Source organism: Daucus carota, chromosome 3, assembly GCF_001625215.2.
Source record: "Daucus carota subsp. sativus chromosome 3, DH1 v3.0, whole genome shotgun sequence".
NCBI lineage: Eukaryota > Viridiplantae > Streptophyta > Magnoliopsida > Apiales > Apiaceae > Daucus > Daucus carota.
Window position 1 is genome coordinate 39,498,028 of NC_030383.2, and position 17,362 is coordinate 39,515,389.

The 17,362-nt window shown below is 34.6% G+C and overlaps 1 protein-coding gene and 1 long non-coding RNA gene across 2 annotated transcripts; one reads left to right on the forward strand and one right to left on the reverse strand.

The window, feature by feature from the left end:
- The first annotated feature begins 1,647 nt into the window (after nt 1-1,647).
- Nucleotides 1,648-9,660, forward strand: LOC108214498 (organellar oligopeptidase A, chloroplastic/mitochondrial). Its single transcript, XM_017386513.2, has 17 exons — nt 1,648-1,931; nt 2,124-2,291; nt 2,700-2,823; nt 3,429-3,505; nt 3,672-3,815; nt 3,914-4,144; nt 4,208-4,298; nt 4,997-5,118; nt 5,763-5,870; nt 5,966-6,211; nt 6,324-6,469; nt 7,094-7,211; nt 7,905-8,064; nt 8,184-8,215; nt 8,636-8,701; nt 9,184-9,255; nt 9,396-9,660. The coding sequence occupies exons 1-17, from the start codon at nt 1,818-1,820 to the stop codon at nt 9,474-9,476; spliced, it is 2,100 nt and encodes a 699-aa protein (XP_017242002.1). The 5' UTR covers nt 1,648-1,817; the 3' UTR covers nt 9,477-9,660.
- Nucleotides 9,661-13,478: 3,818 nt separating this feature from the next.
- Nucleotides 13,479-15,512, reverse strand: LOC135151147 (uncharacterized). Its single transcript, XR_010289687.1, has 3 exons — nt 15,186-15,512; nt 13,983-14,056; nt 13,479-13,671 (listed from the first exon to the last, which is right to left on the reverse strand). It is a non-coding gene; the product is annotated as an uncharacterized LOC135151147 (long non-coding RNA).
- Nucleotides 15,513-17,362: the final 1,850 nt, after the last annotated feature.

Genomic DNA, 17,362 nt, shown 5'->3' on the forward strand with positions numbered 1-17,362 from the left:
ATCTCAAACGTCTCACAACCTCCCCAATCAGGACACCTATCTCTACCCAGACCCGCCAACACAGAGGCATGGAGACCAACAATATTCATCCAACCCGGGTCGACATAGCTTGGAAATCCAGAAAACCGCATCTTCACCCGGGTCCTCCTACAGAATGGGTCCTCTACAAGCAAAACGCTTGAACCCTTACCCGGATCTAACCGAGCAGGGGGGCAAACGCAAAAAATTTTACCCCTACCCGAATCTAACCGGGAGGGGGGCAAACACAAAAATTTTACCCTTACCCGGATCTACCCGGACGGGGGGCAAAAACAAAAACTCCACTCTACTCCCTCACATAGAGAATCTATATAAGGGAGTGGGGGGCAAATGATATGGTGTAACCCGCGTTAATCATACCCGGGCATGCACGAGGACCCCGGCCCCGGAAAGCTACCAACTACAGCAGACAACCCCCAAGCCCTACTAGGGTACAACACCTGGGTAGGATCCTGGACCCGGGTTCCGTCCAAGCATACCCCTCGATCGGGGTCCGTACAAAAGTCCAAACCGACACTTGCTGCACAAGTCTCAGACTGACATGATAGGGACCACTCACAACGGTCAACTACTGGCAGTAGAGACAAGCAAGGGAACATTCCAAAAGACCATTCTGCCGCTGACACCTGGACACGTGTAGAAGATCAAACCCCTACGCGTGTAGGACCAGGATCCCAGGTACGTCCCCTTAAACCCTAACCCTTGGCCTATAAATAGACCAAGGAAGAAGGGTTTAGGGGTTACATTCTCTCTACACTCATATTTTTACACACACTTGTGCACTCAGCATATATATAAACACAAAAACCACCAGCAACCACCGTACACCACCCTTCCACACACATAGATAAACCATTTTCTAGTCTTAATCCTTCCAAAGCCTACTCTTATTCTCACGCCGGAGGCGCCGCGGGGCCAAAACCCCCCTCCGGTGTTGTTTTGTAGGCACCCTTCCAGCAGCTACACCTCAGAACCACCACCCACGGCGGAGGAAAGTCCAGACCGAGATTTGGCGTTATCAACAGTCGTTTGACTTTTCTGTACGCACTTTTAAGATCTTTGACCGCACACTTAAAATTATTATTTTTAAATTTTTTCGTTTGTGAATAAAAATATATCACTAATACTTTTATCAAAAAACAAATTTTTAAAAACAATAATTTTAGCTTTGTGGTCAAATCTCTTAAATGTGCATGAAAAAAAATCAAAATACTAATATATTCAATTAGAGGGAGTATAATCTGGAAATATATTCTTATTCTTGTTCATCAGAGGGATTTAGACAAATTTGACTTACTCTCTTCTCCTAAAGCCCAAATTAAAGGTCAAATATTAAAGGCCCAAAAGCTAGGATAATTGGTGTTCCTAAATCTCACTCGGCCCGAATTCATAAAGCTAACTAAATTATAAAATGGTTATATAATAAAAGTTAAATATGTGATCATAAGGTAAATAAATAAAACAGAAAAAAAAGATCTAGGTTAAAGTTTTTATAAGTGTATTTTTAATCTACGGTTGACTTGAAGTGATAAAGAAATTTTGAAGACGTAGAGGTGGGTAGAAGTTAGAACTGTTCCTAAATTATAGGTGAAGTTAGAACTGTTCCTAAATTAATTATAGGTAAGAGTTAGTAGTGTATAAGGATGTACGTGAAGATTTATTGTTAAAGAAAACCTCCACGCTCGAAATCTCCAAACCTGTTTATTGACTCGTCGTCTTGTTCTTTCTCACTCTGCTACTCTGCCGCAACTCAACCGCTCCCATTAGACTCTGCCTCAATGTCAGCTATCGACGGAGAGAACCCTCTCTTGAAGGACCTCGATTTCCCGCCCTTCGATTGCATCCAAGCCGATCACGTCGTTCCTGGTGTTCGTGCGTTGCTGAACAAAGCGGTGAGTATTGAAAAAAAATTCACATATACATACTAGTTTTTAGAGTTAATATTGATTCTTATTATTTATGAAAGATAAGGTAATCCGAACGAGACCTAAATACATAGGCATAAATATATATATATATATATATATATATATATATATATATATATATATGAATTTTGAGGTTTTGATAAGTTGTTTGATCAGGAAAATGAATTGGCTGAATTGGAGAGCAATTTGGAAGCGTCATGGCCGAAGCTGGTGGAGCCGTTGGAGAAGCTAGTTGATCGGTTGCAAGTGGTTTGGGGAGCTGTTAATCATCTCAAGGCTGTCAAAGATACTCCTCAACTCCGTACCGCCATTGAACAAATTCAGGTATAACCGACCTCATTAATTTTAGGGTACCGGTCCCTGGCATATGATTGTCAGGGACATCTTAAGTAATAAGTAATATATTGTTTTCTGGCCGTTGAATGAATATTCAGCGGTCAAGATTAAAGTTTTTTTTTTCTAACACATCTAGTGTTTTTTAACCATTGGCAATCTTATGTACATGATTATAACATTTTTCTTAAAAATGTCTAGCGCTTTTTGATCGCTGGCAATCTTATGCCAGGGACGAGGCCCCTTAATTTTATTGTATGTTCAATGTTTTCGTTGCCTTTTAATATCCTTCAAATTCAAAATATGTTTGTTGCTCCTACATTAGTATATATTTGTAGCCATTTATTTACTTGACTCATGTTATTGGTCTATATATTGTAAATTTTTTTCTCTTTTCAGCCTGAAAAAGTCAGGTTTGACCTCAAGTTGGGACAAAGTAAACCGATCTACAATGCTTTTAAGGCTATCAAAGAATCTTCGGATTGGGACAAACTAAGTGATGCTCGTAAGCGTATAGTGGAATGTAAGTATTTTATTCTGTATGTAAATTCTTGATTTTTGACAGTTTGTTTACAAGTTCAATTTGGCACAGGCTAAGAGTGATAGGTTACGAGCATCAAGTATAACAAAATCTAATATATTATTGCATTTCCAATAGACCCGGGTTAATTTATAATAATTTTAAGACTTATGTTACTTGAGTAGTTTCATGTTGAGATTACTAATTATGAAATTCAATACTATATAGTTCAAGTTTAGAGAATTAGTTAACATTTTAATATTTGATTTAGATGGTTAAATAGTTTTATATTCACCGCAAAAACACAGCAATTCAAACAATTTTTTTTTAATTTTTTATTTAGCAACTATTTTAAGATAGTGTCACTGAATTGTCCAAGCACACTTTGTCATCCATTCAGTCTAGGGACTTTCTGGTTCTGTAACCCTGATAAGCTTAAACTTTATCAGTGATGAGAATGATGTATATCTCTGAGCATCACATGATCTTTGATGCTTATCTACAAGAGTTTAAACCACACACATCCTTCAGCACACAAAGTTTCTTCTTCCTTTATGATGTATTACTTAATGATATTTCCCAACAACATGCATTCCCAATATATGCAGCTCGAATAAAGGAGGCTGTTCTTAATGGTGTCTCACTTGAAGATGAAAAAAGGGACCGGTTCAACAAAATTGAACAAGTAAGCTTTAGTACGTTAGCATGCCAAATATCTTTTTGGAACATCTCGACAAGTAAAGCTTGTGCAAAGGACCTGTATTTAGATTGACATTAAAATTCACTATAGGAATATGACAATTTGAAAGTTTAATATTGATTATTTCAGTTCCTTGTGTCTTCAAATGCAGGAATTAGTGAAGCTTAGTGAAAAATTTGAGGAGCATGTTTTAGATGCCACAAAGAAGTTTGAAAAACTAATAACTGTGAAGAAAGAGATTGAAGGGTTGCCGGCTACTGCTTTAGGGTTGGCTGCACAAACAGCAGTGTCCAAGGTACTCTGTACTGAAATACATCAATTTGTAGTTTCATATGTTACCTACAATACAGTTGCTTTTCTATCCTCACTCTACAACTGTCTATAATAAAACAGGGGCATGAAAATGCTTCTGCTGAAAATGGTCCATGGGTTATAACATTGGACGACCCAAGTTATATGTCAGTCATGCAACATGCTAAAAATAGAGATTTGCGCAAGCAAGTATATCTTGCTCGTTTAACCCTTGCTTCTAGCGGCGACCTTGATAATACAGGAATTATTGATCAAATTCTGAAGCTTAGAATGGAAAAGGCCAAGCTTCTAGGCTATCACAACTATGCTGAGGTATGAGTCTGATTCTCCTACATTACTCCTTTTGAGACATGCTTATAAGGTGAATGTCATCAGCTATCTATGGCAACCAAGATGGCTACAGTTGCTAAAGCAGAAGAGCTCCTTGAAAAGCTTCGTGCTGCTTCATGGGATGCAGCTGTTAAAGGTATTATGTAGGTGTAATTTTCATACAATTCAACATTTTAAGGTTTATGAGTAGTTATAGGGAAAATTCCCAAAAAGAGATAGATCTTGTATAAAAATGCAGGCTGCGCCAAGTGATTTACACTTTAAGCCAAAGCCTCTTCCATTTGTGTGGTAGTTTAGTATATAACTGTCACTCTATCAGGAGGAACCCCTATATAATGTTTAGCTGTCATACATAGCAGTAGAGAGTAAGCTTATGTGTAATCCAGTTTCATATTTTTACCCTCTGTATATGCTTTAGTTTGGTGTCATTTTAGTAGAGTGCTTCACTAGTAGAGCTAAAACATTTGCCAATTAGGTAGAATTATCTGAGGCGAGCATAGCTATTGACTATTGATTCCCCTTTTTGCGTTGACTGTATGGATTCAAGTTTCACAAATTAAACTATTTGCAGCCGATGCTCACTCGTCAGCAGATATAAGATTGAGATTATAATCTGTTTGCTATTATGATATAATAACTTTACTCAGCAGTCAGCATAATCCATTAAGTCCTTGTAGCTTGCTTGTTTTAACTTTCACAACCTTCTGTAAAGTTGTCTGATCATCATTGCTAGATGCCTAAGAAAGATCCACAAACTCGCTTGGTGTAGAGTACTCATATGATTTATATTAACAAGATAAAAGAGATATAAATGCTTTGATCTGATCTTGGTAGATATGGAAGAACTTAAACAATTCTCAAGAGATCAAGGTGCTCTAGAAGCAGATGATTTAACCCATTGGGATACAACATTTTGGAGTGAGAGGCTGCGTGAATCAAAATATGAAATAAACGAGGTCTGTTATCTCTGTCCTTTTTAAACGTAGTTTCTACCATTGCTAACCAATGTAACATGAACAACAAAGCATACTCTAGTTGTACTTTTTATATGACTTGAGACTTTTTAACCAGTTGATGAAATAAATGACGACCAGATTCCGTTGTGTGGCGACTTCAGATTATTATGTTATTGTGATATTTCCAAAAAAAATATTGTAGTTAGGTTTTACTTATTCTGAAAAACGGTACATTTGGTTTTTTCAAATAGTGATATATGATACACATTTTAGATGTTAGCAGTGTTGCTATAAGCTGCCATCAAGAGAATACATAGTACCAGGATCCTCACTTTTTGCTTTTGTAATATAGGATTATCAGATTTGTAACCTTTTACTATGTATTCTATGTCTGGGCAGAGTTTCTAGTCTTCTAGAACTTCTCTATGTAGGTTTAGGTTTAGTTTTAAGTTTTAATGCTTTTAAATCTCTTTAATTTTAGTCATACTGATAAAACTTGTATGTGACATTTTTCAACTCTATGGCAATAGTGGCGCCTCTCGAATAATGTTTCTGTTTGATTTTTGTTGTTCTTGTGCTGTATAACTAGAGTTTTTAATCTTTTGCACGGATGTGCTGGTGTGCTACTAACATGACTTATATAGGAAGAATTACGTCCTTACTTTTCATTGCCTAAAGTTATGGATGGCCTTTTCAATCTTGCCAAGACACTCTTCGGTGTTGTCATAGAGGCAGCTGATGGTTTAGCCCTGGTAAGGCGGTAATCATGGTCTTATGTTGCACTGTTTTTTATTGCTATGTAGCAGGCGATGTAGCATACTGATGATATTGTGTTATTGTTTTCTAGGTGTGGAATAAAGATGTCAAATTTTATTGTGTCAAGGATTCTTCTGGCAGTCCTATCGCATACTTCTACTTTGATCCATATTCTCGTCCATCTGAAAAGCGTGGAGGAGCGTGGATGGATGAAGTTATCGCACGGAGCCGCGTACTGTCACGCGATGGTGCTTCTGCTAGGTTGCCTGTTGCACATATGGTGTGCAATCAAATGCCTCCAGTTGGAGAGAAGCCCAGCCTTATGACTTTTGACGAGGTAAGAATATATATTTTAGTTGGATATACTTTAATCGAAAATTGAAGAGTTTTCAGTAATTTCTTCTCTTCTTTGCTTTTCAACCCAAACTGACCAACCTCCTAATTTTTAGGTTGAAACTGTCTTCCATGAATTTGGTCATGCACTCCAGCATATGTTAACTAAAGAAGATGAGGGTCTTGTAGCTGGTATTAGGGGAATTGAGTGGGATGCTGTTGAATTACCTTCACAATTCATGGAAAATTGGTGTTACCACAGGTACATTTGTCTAATCAGTATCTTTAAATAAATTTGATAATTAGGTCTTTTGTTATTTCCAATATTGATAGTACCTTATCCCATCATAAAAGAGTATTGTAAAAATCAGTAGTTACCTCATGGAGGAGAGTTCTAGTCTCACAGTTGAATGCCTTTAGGAGTATAAATTATGTATTGATGTTAATTGCATTTCTAGTTTTTGACATCATTCTAGTTGCTTATAATGTTCTCCTTGGTCTTGATACAAGTGTTCTGTTTTTTCCCAAATGTTAAGGCACACAGTAAAATAGTCTCTCCTTTTATTTTTCCAGATTGTGTCAGAATTCTAAACAATTACTCGTTAAACTTTTGGATCCTACAAATAACAATATTCAAAACAATTGTCGACCCTTCATATCTTAAGAAGGGAGAGTCTCAGGCACTCGGAGTTCTATGTAGTAGAATGATTAATAATAGTTATAGGTTCTGTGGACTATCATTCATTGCTACCTTGACACCTTCAGATGCCCAAATCCTTGTTCACCGGACTTGAATACCTTGATCTGTATCAGTATTAGCAATAACTAGCAGAATTTTCTCTCTTCTTATAATGAAAATTCCTAATTTTCATATTCATTGTTATAGGGATACCTTGATGAGCATTGCAAAACATTATGAAAATGGGGAGAGTCTCCCAGAAGATATGTATTTGAAGCTTCTTGCAGCTAGGACTTTCCGTGCAGGCACACATAGTCTTTCGCAGGTCAGTAAAACATCCCCCCTTTCTATATTGATTTGAGAGCGCAAATATTTGGCTTCCGGAGATGGAAGTAAAATAGCAATTTGGAAGTTAATTAATGAAAATAAATGGCAAAAGAATTATCTTCACCACTATGAATAACATAAAGCCTTGAGTTAACATGTAATATATTATATACAATTTCTTATATCCCCATCTACATATGATATTAATTTGATGATTAACTAATGGCAAATAATACTAAAAGATGTGATGTATATTAGACTGTGAATTCTTATTTTTAACACAAGATTATTTTTATTCGCCTAAGTTCTTGGTTTCACACAGATTCAATTACGTGTTTAGCCTTGTACATTTTTACAAGCCTAGACCACATGGATTTTGTTGAATATTAATGAGTTACAAACCCATCAAGTATATTCTGTTCCTTTCAAATGTTTCTGAAACACCATTATTTCTACCCTTACCACTCCTTTGTGTGGTGTGATCAATTTTATGTAGCATCCGAACTTGTATTTTTTTTTTCCACTCATCTATCTTCTTTTGGTGTTCTCTGTCTTGCTAGTATCTGGGTTGTAATATTTGTTAGCAAAAATGCAAAATATACCGATGGCCTACAAATCAACAGTTACAAAGAAGGCAGTGTAATTCTTCTGATTTTTCTTCGTCTTTTGTTGCTTGCATAATTCTTTGTAGATAAGATATGCTAGTATTGATCTGGAGCTGCACACAAAGTATGTACCTGGGGGGTCTGAATCTGTATATGATGTTGATCAAAGTGTTAGCCAGAAAACACTAGTGTTCCCTCCACTTCCTGAGGATAGGTTTCTTTGTGGATTTAGCCATATTTTTGCAGGTCCTTTCTTCCTAGTAATTTTACTTGATCGTCAAGTATTGTCTAGTTTGCGTTTGCAACTTTTTGCAGCTTAATGTAAATATTTCCTTTCTGGTCTGCTGGGATGAATGGATTAACAGGTATGTATGCAGCTGGATTCTACAGTTACAAGGTAGGATTTATGTTTTGTTTTTTTTTCTCATGTGTATCTTTAACTGCTGTTTTAGGATTGCATGTCTTAAAAGTAACAACTTATCTATGTCTCAACTTTAATTTTTAAACATGCCTTTTAATTTTCGATATATATCTTTTATTTATTATTTGTCAATAGTCTCGTCCTGTTTTGTAAAACAAATTTCTAGTAATTATGTATCAAAGTCAGTCTTAGTATATGTTTTTGTCTGGTTCATATCTGCTGCAAGCTTGCTGCCTGACCAAATGATGAACTGTAATTCTTTTGTTTCTAGCTGAAAGTCTAAAAATATGTTCTAGGTTTTCATACAAGTATCTAGACCTGGGAGTGATTTTAGTGGATGCTACTTCTGATAAAGAAAAATCAATATTCTAAAATTAACTGTTCTGGTTTTGGCAGTGGGCTGAGGTATTGTCTGCTGATGCTTTCTCTGCATTTGAGGATGCTGGTTTAAATGACATTAAGGTATAATATAAAACAATTTATGTATTTGATTACTTGAATATTCAAGGTTACTTTCCTTGGTCAGCTTTTCCCAAGGGCATCATTTCTAGGAGGACTTTTCTCTTGGGAGAAATTTAGATACATTGATCCCGGAGTTCTTTCCTATGTTGGTAGCATCTCCATAATTAATTTGTTCTAATCCCTCCATGCCTTAAATGATAGTTTCTTTAGTACTGGTAGAAATAACTATGTTTTTTGTGGGAACTAAAGAGGTCACTTGATCAGTGGAGAATCATACATTGTACTAAGTTCGGGGCACTATGCTTTTTTGTGGGGACAACACAGGTCACTTGATACGTTGTACTAAGTTCGGGGTACACTGGTGTCACCAAGTCATGATTGTGTTGAAATGCAGCTCTTTTTCAATCTTTAGTTGATGTCAAACAAGGCAGCTAGCTTGTTACAGATGATTTATCATACTAAGGGGTTTGTGTTTTCAACAGGCTATGAAAGAAACAGGGCAGAAATTCCGAGAGACCATACTTGGTCTTGGAGGTGGCAAGGCACCCCTAGATGTAAGATGAGATCAAGTTTCTATATATTTGATTGATGTAATCAAATATCAGCTCTATTTAAATGATGGGCAGAATGTTTAGACAGTTTCCCTTAAATGTGCCGCTACTCAATCTTAATCATAGTTGTTGATTTATTTCAGGTTTTTGTAGAATTCCGAGGGCGGGAACCATCTCCTGAGCCTTTGCTTAGGCACAATGGCTTGTTGCCAGTTTCTATATAAACTTTAAGCGAATAGTTTCTTAATTTCGTTATTCATGCACTATCCTATGGAGTCCAACAGCTCTATCATCCTTTGGACGGTTAATCTGACAACTTTATTGTGCATGAGTTTTAATAGGAGATTGTATGATTCAATTCATGCTCTCACATTGAATTCTAATCGATCAGCATTCTCAATAGGTCAATGTTATGCTAGCCAAACACCACCCTTGATTTATCATTGAGTTTCTAAATTCTAATTCAAGCCCATGGTTGTTATTAAACTGATAAACTAAAAGACGCAAATTTATGATATATGGTAATTATTACATCGTAAATAGGCAAATGATTGGATATAATAATTAAAATATAATTTGATTGTTAGTGGGATTATTATATTTAAATACTAAAAAATCTGTTATAATAATTAAACCAAATATAAATAAGTTTTCCTAATTAATATAGAGTTCTCCATATAAAAATTCAAAACTTTCTTCTTCTTTTTTTAATTTAAAACTCTTCATTTGCACTGATAAAATATTAATATTTTTTTGAATAAAATCAAATTCAATACACCGCATATAAATTTAAATATGGTCATTTATTCATGAAAGATAATTAATAAATGTTATTCCTGTTCAATTTTTAATTTTTGGTTGGATGCAGAAGTTAAGAAAATATGTAAAATTATAGAGAAAAATAAGAAAAAAAATATAGTGGTGGGACAAATTATAATTTAATATACAAACTAAATACAGTGAAATTAGTGGACATATGTTGAATTTTATATCGTAAAACTATTCAAAAAACAAAAAATGAAAAGAAATGGTCAGAACAAAATGGGTAATAAATGATAAATTATTCTTTAATTATAAAAATAATTAATTTACAAAGAACACAATTACCAAAATAGAGACATATTTTTTAGAAAATAATAAAAAAATAAAATTTAAATTTGAAAAAAATCTCGATAAGTATTTATAGTTAAACTTACAAGGGATAAACATATCAATTTACCTGATATCCACATAAACAAAAGTGAACATCTAAAATCTAATAAATATTATTTATTTATTTATTATTTATTTTATCTTTAAATTATTATTTTTTTCCTCTAATTTTTGCAAATTAAAAAAAATTGTTCATCCAATTTAACTAATATCTAAATAAACAAAAGTGAATGCTTAAAATTTTATTTGACTTTCTTATATTCCTGGAAATATTTTCCAAAAATACGGTGGTTGCATATCTGCAACGGCTACCATATGCAACCAGAAATGCAATTTAAAAAAAAATTAGAAATTATATTTATATGCATAATAAGTTGATTGCAAGACATAAAAATAATCTCAACAGAATGGTTATCCAAATAACATATTATTTGGATATTAAATTTTAAATTCGTTGTTTATCCAAATAACAAATTATTCGAAGCTAATGATATCACAATTAAATTATGATGTAAATATATAATTTTTAAGAATTAATATTGCCAATTTTAATTATAACCAAACCAATGTACCCGGTAAATCCCGACAGCCGACAGGGTGTGGGTAGGAGGATAAAATATAGGCAGAGTATGCCCCGATTCTGAAAGAGCATGGAGGCTGTTTTCATGCAGACCCCGGCTTAGTGCAAAAAAGTATTATGTGACGTATATATAAATAACACCTGGGCCCATGATTTTCATGAAACTTATCTTTGTCATCTCCTACACTGAATGATCCGAGCGTTCTTCAAACAAGAGTGCCATAAATCATGTGTAAATTACGAAACTGAACCTTGATCAATGCAATACGTCGTCTTCAATCAGTCTTATTTATACAAGGACGCCTCTCAGAAATTTAGATGCTTTATATTCTCAAATGGACTCATAAATTTGAGACAATTGTCGAATCATCCTAATTTTTTGACGGAAAGGATGGTATTATTGATAACTTAAATCATCATCAATACAACGTTTAATATCACTAGGAATAGAAGTGATATCAAAGAATTGACCTGGATATAGATATGATACCCTAACGAATTGACGGTCTACCATATTAGCAGATCGTCTAATAAAAATATAAAATACAAGGTAACTTGTAAAATCAAGAAGCAGTTGCCTGCAATCTTCCACAATCCTGCCAAAGTATGATGACATAGATACTCGACTTCGGACAGCCTGAACTACAACCAAACAATCTGCTTCAAGCTCCACTCTCTGCCATGGCATCTGCTTTATCCACTCAATGCTTCTTTCACAGCCAAAGCTTCTGCAATTTCTGGAGAGACCATTCCAACCTTTAGCAGTGTACGAGCTTGGATTAGATCACCGTTTGAGTCTCTGACGACCAACCCCATCCCATACTCTCCCCTGTCATTAAAAATAGCTGCATCCTTTGTCACCTTAACTGTGTCATCCTTATAATCCATTTTATCAACAAATAATGGTATATGCCCGCTGGTCTGATTCTGTATCAATTAAAACCGAAGAAAAATGGTGGAAGAAATTCATGGTTTTGTGTTTTTCCAGTTGAGCAACTAACCGCCACTTTGGAAGAGAATTAGAAGATAGATTGTAGGATACAAAATGCCAAACCATTTCATCATTTCACAACCATACCCTGCGATCCAAATTAAACCCTATTGGTTGTAGTGTGCATGTGAATCCCCGTGTGTATATAACACTCTTACATTCAAAATATATACGACGTTTGTAATGAGGTATGTATGTGATTTTTCTTCCGTTCTTCGTTCAATTTCTTTTACATCCATGTTCATCACAAACCTAATCATCTGTGCGCAATATTTTTCATTAATTATTATTTTTCTAGTTTATATATGGGTGATGAGTAGTGATGTTTTCATCTTATAATTACACTCATTTGACAATTAAGTAGAATAAGTAATTAACAAAGCAGATTGGATGTTTTTCTCATGATTGAATTTAATGGTGTTGAATTGTGCCAACGGAACTTCGCAACAAAAATCAGCACGTTGGTAGTAATTGACAACCATGATTTTAAACTGATAAACTAAAAGACATGAATTTATTATATATATTGTAACTATTGTAGAATACATGTCTTTTTAGGTTAAATATATATGTTAAACATGAGCAGGAGCCGGATGCGCCGGAGGATCATCTCCGCCTAGGCGCCGCGGCGAACTCTGAACTGGTGCCCAAGGAGACAGTGTCGGAGGAGACAGTGCCGGCTGAGAACCGGAGGAAGACAGGAGCCTCTCTGGATTTGGAGGCTTGCTAACACAACAACCTCCTTCAACCTTCTCCACCTGATCATAACGCATGATACTCACAATCAACACTAAAATCACTGCCTTTCTCATTTCTGTAAGACTTAAATTTTTTGACGGGACTTAGATTTTTTTTTCAACACAATTTATAGCACAGCTGTGTGCTATTCTGAGAAAATCGCATTTAAGAGTATTAAGTATTTTATCATTATCAAGTAATAAATCTGTTGGTACTTTCCTTTCTTTTTTATTTCTGACGGTGACAAGTTTGTTAGCATTGCTTGAATGTTCAGTACTCTTGCTTTCTAGTTGGACAATTCACAATACTGGAAAATCACAACAAATTGCATTTAAGATTATTAGGATTTTATCATTATTAAGTAATAAGTTTGTTAATATTCTTTGTCTTTTTTTTTGGATGGTACAAGTTTGTTAGTATTGTTTCAATGTTTTTTTGTTCTTCCTTCCCTCTAACTTATTTTATTAATAGATATTATAAATGAAATAATCAGGTGCAGATACTCAGCTGCGAACAACAAAAAGTGAAGATGTGCTATAAAAGATTTTTGTTTTAGAATTGTGAACGAGAAGTCTGGAATTTATAATTCATTCCGAGTGTTCAAACTGTAAAATATGAACATAAATATAGTTAGTATCACACTACTAATTTCTTCTCCTTCTCATGTGTTCTTTAAGATTTGACATTGCTAAGACGTAAGAAAAAGTAGGTCAAAGACCTCATGTATTCTTAATTCTTTAGAATTTGATATTTGCTAGGATGCCGGAAAATGTTGGCCATAGATTTTGATTCGAGATTAAAACATGCAATCTTTAGTTCTTTAACATCAGAGTCACGTAATAAAAGAACAAAACACAGATCAACTGCAAATACAAAAATGTCTTCAGCTTCTAAGCGATCACACTTTAAAAAAATACAAACAAGATGGTTGTTTAGAAGTTGACATGCCACCTCAAACCTGCAACAGCAACAAAAATATCAGGAAACTGGAAATACCTCAACTCACAAATATTAAAAGGAGCCGATTGTAATTGCATGTTCATTTGAATTTGTGCTGTAATATCATAGCAATTAAAATTATATTATGCGGAAACAATAAACAAAATGGTTATTTCCTAAAAAAAACAAGTTCCACGCATAGGTTTCGTGTTAATTAATTAAGGTGAAAGTATTAAGATCCCCTTTCCTACGACCTAAAATGATTGCACTGTAAACCAGAGTCACAGACAAGTATAGCAACAAAATTGCTGCAAGATGGCAACTATTTACCTTTATTTGTTGCACAATGGAAAGGATCAGAGAGCCTCCTCGGCTTCTTGTCCATAATCATAAACTATCTCGATCTGCATGAGCAGCAAGGAACATTGGTTGTGTGCAAAACATGAAGGAATGACTCATGGAAGTATCAAATCTAATTGCTTATTATTCAGATTTACATGAATATTACAAGTCTTCTATATTCAATATTTTTAAAAAATAGCTAGGAGTTGCACATACATTAAAAATGGACAAGCATGGCAAGAAGAAAATCAAAGGATTCACTTCATATCAAAATACAAAGGAGCCAAGAAAAGGGTTGCAATTACAGCCATAGCATAGTGACAAAATCTAGTAATCTTTTGCAAACATGTACACTAACTAAACAAAATGAGTTTGCAAAATTAAAACATAATCAAACCTCTGAATATAACTAAGGCATTTAAAATTTTACGTTAGACTCTTTCCTTATACCATCTTGCCAAACCAAAAGAAGCAAGTATGCAATGATGTATTAGTCTGATCGAGTGATGGTTCTCCATAGTACCCCAAGTATGAGGTTCCCTTCCTCCATATGCGTTGCTTGTATTCATCACGCAAGTGATTCAAAATTGTTTCCGACTATGAGATTATACCTACTACATATATACATAACATCGCACCCAAGTATCTTATTTTCCTAAGTAACAATAGAAACAAGTAGTCCTCTTAAATACTTGATATAATACAGAATTAGAGAAAAGGTCAATAATATATACAATTTCCAAAAGAGCAAGTGTTTGTGACCAAAACATCATAGATATAGGAATCTTTTGTCTCAAGTCTACTCCTAAATTTTCAACACTTCATCCAGATGAGGTGTATAAGGTGTATATTACACACATTTGAGGAGGAAATCACAATATGTGATAGATGCCTTCAAAGTAGAAGCACATCCAAAAACTTCATTATTATCTAGTGAATATTGTAAAGTTCAACTGAAAATTTACAAAATCAACTTGTGACAAGCCATCGTCTTGATTTATCTCATGAACATGGAGGCATATAAAATGCACGGCAAGATAGGTGTCAGACAATTAAACCAATGTAATAAAATTACAGTAAAAATTACATAACAATGATAATTCAGTTTATTTTGTGATAAAAGATTCAAGTCTTAACTATGTTCAACATATTAAAATTGTATTAAATAGACAAAGTGAAGGTTGGAATTACCCAAGAAGGCGGTGTTGGATTTCTTGTAAACTTGGAGCCAGCAGGAGCCCATGGAACTGCCCAAAAAAGGTTGGTGAGCTTTGGACTACATGATGATTAACATCTTGACAAACAGAGAATAAACCTCGCAAACAAATCAACACACTTCATGCAAAAGGGGTCTAAATTAGCTTCTAATGTCTTTTGTATCAAAGTGAAGAGTATATGTGCCCTAAATAAAATCAGGAAAGAGGCCAAAGAGAGTTAACTAGCTTCACAAAGTCAGAGGGTAGCATAACACTATTCAAAAACACAACATAGTATAAGTAAATGACCAACATATATTTTCAATCACTCGCCTTAAAAATATCAGCCACTAATCTATTGTTATGATGCTGCAGTTTAAATTGTAAATTTCCAGTAACAGTTTTTTTTTCCTTTTAAGGTAAACATAATGCTTCGATAAGCATATATCTTAGAGAATGTACAGTATCAATTGTTTCACAATTTAACCCGATTACATTCTTTATGAAATGCAGCAGGGATCTTTCAGCTATATATATAAATATGGGCCCTGTACAATAAATATCCATCTATCCAAGTTCAATATAACCACCCCCCCCCCCCCCCCAAAATTTAAAAATGAGAACAGGTCTGCAAATCACTAATAACAATTTAAATACATCTCCCTTAAGTCGCACAAATCACTGGCGATCTGCATTCAAATAATCGATCTCAACGAATACAAATCACACATTCATTCTCATTCAAAATCCACATCCGAAGACTCATATACACACAGGCATACAATTTATATGCAAAATTAACAAGGAACTATAAGGCATTATAAGGACACCAATTTAATAATATAATGTAGGAAAATAGAAAATCTGAAATTTTCTTAAATGTTAGAGATACTGTCACACCTAAATTTGTATGTTCAATTTAGCTCATCTATCATACAATATAATATACCTGGCGAACTATTATTTATCTCATGCTGCCATGTGGTTTCTCCAGAAGCTAAATATAATACATAAAAAATCAGGGAGTACTATAATTTTTAATTAAATGCCACCGAGAAATTAAGGATTTCCAGAAGCAGGGTTTTTTCTAACCATTTTATAGTATGAATCGGAACTTCTTTAACAAAGGGCATCTTGCTACCATGTTACATCTTAAAAGTTTGAGTAGCTCCATTATCTTATTATATTGCCGTCCTTTCGAGAAGGCAATTTAATTATGTCGTAAAATCATTACAGTTAAGGTTGTAAGAAGTGGTTCTTTGCGGATTTAATGATTTGATAAAAACTTGTTTGTGGTCTATTCAAAATTCAAACAAACTATAGTTGAGATCCAAACTACATACGATCCGGACTTAAACATGGAGTAGTTTGGTTATTTGAACTTGTGACCAGCCTAATAGATGCTAAGGAACAATAACAAACCTAGAAAGAACTTAAAATATAAAAGCATACAGAGACCTTTGGCTTGTCAAACTAAAGTAACTTGTTAAAAGATGATGCAAGCATCATGATGTCAGCTAGCTTACATCATGTAGATGTTACTGTAGATTACTTGGGGACTACTCTTGTATATTCTATATAAAGAGGACTGATTCCTCTCCCTGAATAATAAGATATCAATAAGGATATACACTGCATTACATTACTCCTTCATCTCCTGTTTTTTCTTGCATCTCATATATATATACCTAGCTGCTATATAAACTCTGAGATGGTATCAGAGCAGGTCCATTCTGGACACTAATTTCTCTCCAGATGCTTAGTTTCTTCAAGAAGAACAAAGCTCTCTTTAAACCCAGAAGCAACACTCTGCCCAGAGACCGACAATCTGTTCTTTTTGGACATAATTTACCTTTTCAAAGCTTGAATTCTTCAAGGAGAATCAAGAGCCCAGTACGATCTCTTATATCATAAAACCAAACCTACCCAGAAAAAGCCACATACTCTCACTTTCTGGCCAGTTTTTTTATGAAGATTCTGAAGGGTTCCTTTGATCTGCTTCTCCCGGCTTCATTTTTGGTACTGATTTCAGAACCTTAAATCTATTTCATTATTTGATTATACTCCTGTGATATTAATTCCTGTAGCTAGTTTCTTTTGAAAGCTCTCGTAAGAGACACTCTATATCATACAAGTACAAAGGCAGTGCTGCCTATCCTTATCAAGTTAAGA

Coding starts and splice junctions, on each gene's coding strand:
- LOC108214498 (XM_017386513.2), top strand. CDS start 1,818: ATGTCAGCTATCGACGGAGAGAACCCTCTCTTGAAGGACCTCGATTTC. Junction 2,292..2,699: donor CCGCCATTGAACAAATTCAG/GTATAACCGACC, acceptor TTCTCTTTTCAG/CCTGAAAAAGTCAGGTTTGA. Junction 8,216..8,635: donor CTGGATTCTACAGTTACAAG/GTAGGATTTATG, acceptor TGGTTTTGGCAG/TGGGCTGAGGTATTGTCTGC.